The sequence below is a fragment of the Accipiter gentilis genome, chromosome Z (genome assembly GCF_929443795.1).
Source record: "Accipiter gentilis chromosome Z, bAccGen1.1, whole genome shotgun sequence".
NCBI lineage: Eukaryota > Metazoa > Chordata > Aves > Accipitriformes > Accipitridae > Astur > Astur gentilis.
The window spans coordinates 69,600,181-69,609,029 of record NC_064919.1 but is presented as its reverse complement, the minus strand read 5'-3'; the positions used below and the strand labels follow the sequence as shown (position 1 = coordinate 69,609,029).

The 8,849-nt window shown below is 41.3% G+C and overlaps 1 protein-coding gene across 1 annotated transcript in view; it reads left to right on the top strand.

Moving 5' to 3' along the window:
• Positions 1 to 1,690: 1,690 nt before the first annotated feature.
• Positions 1,691 to 8,849, top strand: part of NDUFS4 (NADH:ubiquinone oxidoreductase subunit S4) — a 48,914-nt gene continuing 41,755 nt past the window's right edge. Inside the window, exon 1 of the mRNA XM_049795798.1 lies at positions 1,691 to 1,846. Within this exon, the coding sequence (XP_049651755.1) occupies positions 1,761 to 1,846 (86 nt within the window). The 5' untranslated portion in view covers positions 1,691 to 1,760. The remainder of the gene's footprint in view (positions 1,847 to 8,849) is intronic.

Below are 8,849 nucleotides of genomic sequence, written 5' to 3'. Positions count from 1 at the left end.
AATGATTTTTCCCTTTTCTTCTTTTTCTGCAGCATTGTTGCTGTTTTGAAAGGAAAAACAGTATACATTTTCTGTTCCCCACAATTCAGAAATATTTGATGGGAAGAAAGCATAGGAAATTTCGTATTTGAGAGTGGAAAGTTCTAATAGGATGATTTACAACAGAAAGTGTTTTGCAACCTTTGCCTAATACAAAGACTATGAAACAATGGCTCTAAGTCTGACATTTAATTAGGATTATATAATACAAGGGTGTTTCTTGTTTGTTCTCATCCGAAATTAATGCTCTGTTGATCTGATAACTACAGATGACATTTGTTGAAAGTTTGTTTAACTTTTCATTAGAACTGTTCTTCTTCCATCTTCCTTTATTTGGGGCAGGAAGATGCTGAATTTACTTGCTTATGCAGAATTTTTGTATCTGACAGTGTCAAACTGTGCTGTCAAAATCGAGAACAAGGCCGGTTCTCCTGGAGGAATGCAGAAACAGTTAGTCAAAACCAGCATCTCCTCCTATAGGAATTTCATCACTTTTTAAGAAACTTCTAAATACTTTTTCAGTAAAATTGAAGCTGAAATTTTACCTAAGCTTTTTTCAAAATGTCAGCAGATTTTTAACATAAAAATAATCGGAATAATTTTAAGAATACTCCCCCCCTGCCCCCGAACCAAAAACTTGTCAGTCCTTCACTGTGTTACAGATCCTACCATAACACTGTGCTGTTGCACCATGCCTTTTTGTAAACTTTATGTCATTTGAGGTTTTGGCACTGAAAATGATTGTATTTGACTCCTGATTTACAGCAATCTGTCTTCTTTAACCATGAGCACAGCACCATTAATACTTCCAGGGCATAAGTACTGTTATTTACTTCCCTTTTGCAGTTAATGTATTAAAGGCATGACTCCACTTTAAGAGAACAGGAGTCTTGCCAGTCTTCCTTGCTTGAATGTAGGAAATAAGGCTGCAATTGGTTTAAAACCAAAACAGAATTCCTGAAAGCACCACAGTTACGTTAAAGACTTGCTTATCTTAGTGAACCAGTAACATGGATCCATTTTATAGAGTGAAACTAAGAAATATGTTAAAAAACAGGTGCAAAAAAAACCCCAAACGTATCAAAGCTTTGACATCTTTGTACAGAGTGCACCATTCTGTCTGAGAAACGTAACGGAGGAAAATGGGGCCAACAATATCCGTCCACGACTTCTGGGCCGAAGCAGGAGGGGCTCCAGTTGCTGGGGTCCCCAGGGCTCGGAGCTCCACGCCCGCCCTCCCTCCCTGCCTTGCTGGCCCGCCCCAGCGACCACACACCGGCCAGCCCAGCCACCCTGCCGGGGGCGGTGAGGCCGCAGAGCCCGCAGGCCTGCACCATCCCTCCCGGGCGCTCGTCCCCTGCCGTCGAGAAGATGGCGTCACGCCCGAAGGTGCCAGAAGACGTTTCTGGGCCGAACGCGTAGCTGGGGAAAGGGACGACTGCTCCCCAAACGCATGCATGGCTCCTCCACGGGCCTGCGGTCATCAGGCCTGGCCCTCCTCAGTGCTGGCGACGGGGTGTCAGCAGCCCCCCACCCTTCACCTTCTCCCCTTCCCCAGCCCCCTCGCCATCGCACCCTAACCCCCTCCCTCCCTGCCTCCCTCCCAGCCCGCCGCTGCCGCTCCTCTCCTCTCTTTCCGCCCTCGCCTTCGCGTTTCCTGTCTGGGCGGAGGAGGTTTGGCCCTGCGACGCCGCCGTCTCCCAGTGGCTGCGGCGAGCGTCATGGCGGCGGCTCTCTCAATGTCAGCGGCTCTGAGGCACCTTGTCGCGAGGAGCGGGGCCGCCGCGGCCCGCCTGTCGCCGGCCAGGTAACGGGCACCGCGGGCGCTCCGCCGGCCGGCCGGCCGCGCCGCTGCCAGGGGCATGGCGGCGGCCCGCGGGGGCGGCCGCGCTCCCGAGGAGGCTGACCCGGGCCTAGGGCTTCGCCGCGGCCGCCTCGGGGGCTAGGCCGGGGGCGGGGGGGGAGGGAGGGGGGCGCGCAGGGCCCCGCCGCGAGCGGGGGGCGGCCGGGCTGGCGGCCGGCCCTTGCCCGAGGCCTTCCTGAGGCCTTCCTGAGGGGCTGTGCGTGTCTGTCTGCGTCCGTCCTTGCCGTTTGCCTCGCTGTGACCGCCCTCCCGGTGTCCTTGCGGCGCCCGGAGGTCGGGAGCTGGTGGAAACGGCAGAGGAGCCCCGCCGTGCGCGGGGCGGCGGGCAGGGAGCCGGAGAGGACGATGGCTCCTTCCATCGCCGGCACGGCCTTCCGACAGATTTGCACCCCTTTGCCCTATTCCGTACCCTGTAGCTTTTCCTCTCCGTCGTCTCCCCGAGGTCTCTTGATTTTTTTCAGGAGGTGCGTAGCTACTCTTTCACCAATTATTCGAAATAATGTGGGAAGAAAGTTTATAATTTTTGGTGGCACTTTGCTGTTTGTTTCTTTAATGCAGAGACCTGTATTGAAAGTCCAGTACGTGACCCAGGCTCTAGTTGAAGATGCATGCATGTGTTCACTTCTGTGCATGTCACAGGACTAGGATTTTTGTAAGACTTCTTCTAGTCAGGAGAAAAAGTATAGTTCAGTGCAATTAACTATGATTTGGAGGGTTTGCTTTTCCATGCTACTTAAATCTTTACATATAAATACACATACAAGATAGTTTCAATAATTTTTTTTAAATCTGTGGGGTCTTTATAATCACACACACACACACACACATATATATATGTATGTATGTATAAAACACAGAAATCTATATATACACACATACAGAGAGAAAGAAGGACTGTGACCATACTGTTTTCCCCCACTTTTTATGTTCTGACTGTCCCATCAGTTATGGCTGCTTCCTCCCTCTTAAAATGGCACCTCTTTTACAGTGCTAAAGATTAACCCTCAGTCTCATAAAAATGCTTTGGAATCTGTGAATATGAATTTAGGAATTCTCTATGCTAATGCAGAAACTCACTGTTCATGTTTGACTGCTTGTTTCTCCCCTTCTTTTAGTCCTCTGTGATGTTGACACAACTGTTGCCTGTGCCATGTACTAAATTGGATCAGTCAACTGATTCAGGTTGAAAATAATTTTGTTTGTTTTAAAGTTTTGCCACTCTACCTTTTAAGCAGTTACTCCAGAACAAATAGTAGGACATAGCAGGGATGGGAATGAACAGCATGAGAACTGTTCATGAGCTAGGGACTCTTAAGTTGGCATGTCTTCTGGGAAATTTCTTCTTTGAAATAGTGCCTTAGGTTCCTTCCCTGCCACAGAGAGAGACTGAAGCATTAGTGTCCTTGGATATTTTCAGTTAAGAGGGAGGTTGAAGATACTTGCCTGAGAGGGACTGGAACTTATGCCTCACATGCTGTAGGAGAGTGGCCTGATCATAAATCTGCAGGTTTCTTGGAGAAGAGGGAGGGAAGAGCACTATGAGTCTCTCTAGTTATTTAGTTTTATACATCTTTGCAATCATTGCATGTTGGAAGAGTGAGAAAAAAATTTTCCTTGGAACAAGGAAAAGATGTTTCAGAATAAGACAGTTTGGGCAGTATGAAGCAGTGGTTAAGGCTGTAATCCACTGCATAATTTTTGTAATTAATTATTTTCTTGATTAAGTAGGCACTGAAACTTTACATCTTTCCTCTTCTCAGTTACTGTTTTATATGAAAAGTATTGTTAAACAGCCTTTTCAGTCTCCCTACTTGGAAGGGAGAATCAAGGTACATAATTACAGAAAAGGATTCAGAGCTCTAGATTTTAAATTCAAGATGTCCTCCTGCAGTTCATAGTGAGGTAATAAAATTACAGAGATGCATGGGAGAAAGTGTAGCTTTTGTTTCTGTACTGTCTATGCTGCTTGAAAGCAGCTGTTTGTTTTGTTCTCCTTTGTGGTTACCTTTCTTATATACCATATAATCCTTTGTATTTTACCAGAAATCTATATGACTGCAGTATCATAAATTTCAGTAGACAGGTAGATGGCTCAAAGTCCCATTTCTAGCTTTAGTATCTCACATCTGATTTTGTAAAAAGGGGATAAAGGAATTTCGCTAAGTCACAGAATTGTGAATGGTCTTACAATACAAACCACTTAAGCTTATTTTCCAGTTATAATGATCAGCAACTAGCCAAAAGCTTGCTGCTTGGATAAGCCAGTGGTTTGCAGCATATATTGCAGTTGGATATACAGATCCTGTGATACTGTTTTCCTTTCAGAAAAGTATTTTGACAGATACTGTTTGGTGCAAGTAGCTTCTTTGTTACAACAAATTGAGAGGATATTTGAAGTCTTTGTGTTAATTTATTATTGGAGTAATCTCTGTATTTGTCAATCTGTAGAAAGAATGTACTAATACCAGTATGCTAGCTAGATGTGTGTCTTAAAATAAATGCAGGTGTTAGAATTACTAACAATGAAATTTAACACTGTTCTTAGGAGATGGCTGAAGAAGATGCTGGAATTGTCAACTCTGAGGGCATTTGAATGATTCTTCCATCACTTCAGCACTATGCTTTTGCTTACTTAGATTCAGAGTAAAGTTTGGTCAAGTTTGGTACAGCTTGGTTAAATTACAGTTTCATGTTATTTGCCTTAATTAGGTTGTGAGAGTAATACAACTTATTCTTTGAGTACTGTAGGATTAAAGTTAAAACCTTCAAGCAGTAGTTTCATTTGCAGTGTTTTTTGCAGGTTTTTGCATGTGAACTTCTGGTAGTTCTCCAGTGTTTAGAAATATAAAATAATATAGCTGCCCTCTGATTTTGAAAACAATTCCCAAGATCACTTTCCAATAGTCACAAGAGAGATTCTGTTCTGATTTCCATGAGTTATATTTGCTTCTTATAAATATTATGACATCTTCTAATGCAAAGATTGAATTTATCATTACATGTTTAGAGCACTTCAAAATATGCATGCCCAAGCTGCCTGATGATTCTGAACTGATCTGGTAACACAACAAGTAAATAAGTGTTCAGTCCAAAGTTAAAGAGAACATGCAGCAACTTTCCTCATATCTTTATGAAGTTCTGTATGCCTAGTTTAAATCACTGAAGCAGTGCTTAAATGAGTCCATCATTATTCTGTCTGATGGTAAGCCTAATAGACCATCAGCAGATGGCTTGAGCTGATACAGAAAGTAGCAGTGCCTCTTTTGCTTAGATCACAGTTATAAAGCTTTCGTGCTGTAAGATTTGTCAAGGTTTCAGGAGCTTGAAATTATGTTGAAGGTGCTTTTCTGAGTTTGTGCTCTTCTGAGTTTGACCTCTTCAGGAGGAAAGTTGTACCTGTTTGTCTGTGTTACCTCTTAGTTATCTGCAGCCAAGATTTGATTAAGGGTTATAATTTAAATAATACAGTTACATTGCTTTAAGTTTCATGTGAATTGAAGGAAAGCAGAGGAGGGACTTCTAAATATCTTGTCTTGGGAAAGATTGCAGTCTCTTTTTATATTAGAAGGTACGGGTAGGTAGATCTGAGAAAAGAAAACTTCCAACAAATTTCTACTGAACCGGGAATTGGCTCTTTGTTCCAAAACCACTTAGTATTTCAGAGAGTCCCTTTATTTCACAAGGTGTTACAGTCAGGATACAAACACTAATTTCTGTTGCAGAAGCAGAGTATTCTGTGTGTGCAGGTGTAATACCTGGCCACACAGTCCCTACATTTCATGATAATGGATTGTTCGTGTCAATTCTCAGTGATAGATGATGGTTCTTCAAAATGTATTACCTTACTGTTGTAATTCTGTTGTAAAGACTCTGAACGTGATAGCAAATCGTTTGCTAGTTTGTCATAAATGGATATCTGAGGTTATGAAAGGAACGAATTGTGGACATTTGTGTAGTAGAAAGCTTGTTACTCAATTCATGCTATATGCTCAAGAGAATGAGGCAATGTGGGATGCCGTTTAAATCTTACTCTGTGATTATCGTATACATAAGAGAGCTTCTCCCTCAGTAAAAAGAGAGGAAAGCCATTTTTGTGGGAAAATAAAGAACTTAGAAAGTATAAAACAAACCTGTTTTATTTCTTGTCTTGCTTTTTTAATGAATAATAGAGAAAACATTAACTTTTCAAGAAGAGTTTGTAGTTTTTTTCCCCTCAAGATAATTAGCTTACTCTTTCGTGTTATTGTTTGGTTTGTTGTGTTTTTTTCTTTCTTCAAAATAGTGTTGGCGTTTTTGTTGCATATTCATACTAAGTCATATGTTAAAACAGGCCTTAGTAGGCTTCCCAGATCTAGACCTGGGTAGACTAGAGAGCTACACAAAGATACACAAAGCTCTGACTGCATTTGGTGAATAGAAGTGCTATTTAGCCAGTGTTAGTGCTAGCCAGTGTGACATTTTTGTCAAGTTTGGATTAAGTGGCATGTTGCAGCAGTTGTATTACTTATTATTTCATCCGGCTGTAATGCATGTCTGCTACTTACTCTCATATACTGTGCAGTATAATGTATGTGTGGCGGTGTCAGGTTCAGACACATCAGAAACTTTGGTTTGCATTAATTAAAAAAATAGTTCTGCAGCATTTAACTTTGTCAGAATTAATTCTAATGGCTAACTGCATCTGCAAACAGTACCTGGAATAAAATTTCAAGATAAGACCAGGGGAAAAATTTTTTTGAGATCTTGCCCTTGCTCTCTAAGTGGTGTTTGTACATAGTTTCATTTGGGTTATTCATAGGGGGGAAAGACCTTATAAGATATGTATTTAATTTGAATTTTATGATTTTATCTTGAATGTCTGTTTTGTTTTTAATGCATAACAGAGAAAGTACAGTGAATCAGACTATCTTACAACACAGTAATACAACTGTAAACTGAAATGCAGAATAAAAACTCCAGGGAGTTTTTTGGTCATAAGATTGTGGTGATATGGAGGCTTGGAGCAGACTCGTGGTGAAAGATGTGGAGAGACAAATGGACATAGTGAGGGGAGAAAAAGATGAAAACTGTTGCAGTTTGTACACTTAATGAGCATAAGTTTAAAAACAAGACTCCAGGCAGCACTGAGTGTTCATCTGATCTTGCAGACAGCCTGAAGCAGTAGTTTGGAACAAGTATATGTTCCATATATCTAAGTGTATAATTCATTTAAAACCCAATCCCTTTGACTCTGTCCACACTGTTCAAATAATGATTGTGTGGATAAGAGAGGGTCTAGCAGCCAAATCTTGCATATTCACTGACAATGAAAGTGTCACCAGTGTTTATTTTTTATGTCACATGTCCTCTTATGACAATCTGGTGTCTGGCTCTTGTGAAGGAAGGTCCTCTTTCCCCATCAGTTTTGCATGCTCTGAGGGAGAGAGTGGATTTTGGGCAAGTAGGATGACTTGAGTCCTTTTGCAGTACTTTACACAGGATCTTAAAGTTGCTAATCCACCGCTACTTGCTTCTGTCCTGTAAGAGTTGATGGCACAACAACATACTGCTTTATTTATGATTGGTGCATTGTTTGTGGATGTGCACCTTTATTATGAGGTGAGAGTGGCTCTGGTGAACCAGAATGGTGTTTCAGATTTCCTTTTTTGGCTTGTCTGTTTGGTATTAGGGGAAGTAGGATGTAGGAGTGCTCCCCGTTTCCTTTAAAATGGAAAGCGGAAGCTTTGGAAAGCCCCATTGAAGGAACAAAGATGTTGGATATAATGAAACATTAGAACAGTAGGATGTTGCTGTCAAAGTGAAGAATTCTGTCACAGATTAGGGAAATGAAAAAGTGAAAAATACCATCATTTAGTTTAGCCTTCCTCTAATGCACAACTTGGCTCCTAGTGAGCTAAGATCAAGATCATTCTTGTTCTTAAAGTTGTGTGGGATTCCCATGATGTTACTTAAAGTTCAAGTACTTTCAGTATTGGTCTAGGTGAGGAAGAGGATGGGTAGAAAGATGTGAAAGTAAGAGTGGCAGAAGGGAAAAGAGGTTGGGAGAGCCAAAGTTTGAGAATGGGGACAAGGGAGAGATGTGTTGTTCTGGAAATGGCTGGTTTTCTATTGTAATTATAGAGAAGTAAGTAGAGCAGTTGTTACGACAGCAGAATCTTCCTGATGAGGCTTCTTAAATAGCTGTTCATTATTGGGCATATAGCATGGAATGACTTATTTTAATTACATTTGGTTCCTTCACTTTTGGAATTAGAAACTGAAAAGGGGAGGAGTGACAGCCTTTTCACCAAGAGAAGGTTTAATAGAGACAAGCAGAGGGATGTTTAAGGTATGTTTGTGTTGAAAGGTAACTAGTAAATTAAGTGATGTGTTTGCTTCTGCAGTGGAACAACTGAAATCTCTTCTTACCAGCTCTTGTGGTAACTAGTCATTGTTGGCTCAGAACTGCAGGTCACCTACCTAAAGTTTGGCATATCTTTAAAAAAAGCATTATTATATGCTAGAATAACTTCTTCAGTAAATCTACTGATCTGAGGACCTAATAATCTCTATGTTGAAGATTTGAAGAGGAGTGGAGGTAGGAATAAAAACCCCAAACCCCACCAAAACAAAACAAAACCCAAACAAAAAAGCCTTGGAGGATAGATGTGAAGTTTGTTGGCACTAGTATCCTACAACAGAAGGACATAATACTTTCCTTCAGGGACTAAACAATTTAAAATAGGTTCTGACACTGTGTTTGAAAATGACACTTGCTTTGTTTTCAAAACAAAACACCAAACTTTTTTATGGAAAAGGCTTTCATGTTGGTATTTCCTCTTTTCCTTTGGTATCTCAAAGTTTGAGAGAAATGTATTTGTAGAACTTGTTACAGTGACTTCAAGCACGTTTTTTTGTCAAATAAAGAAATTTATAGGAAGACTATGAAATGCTATATGGATACATG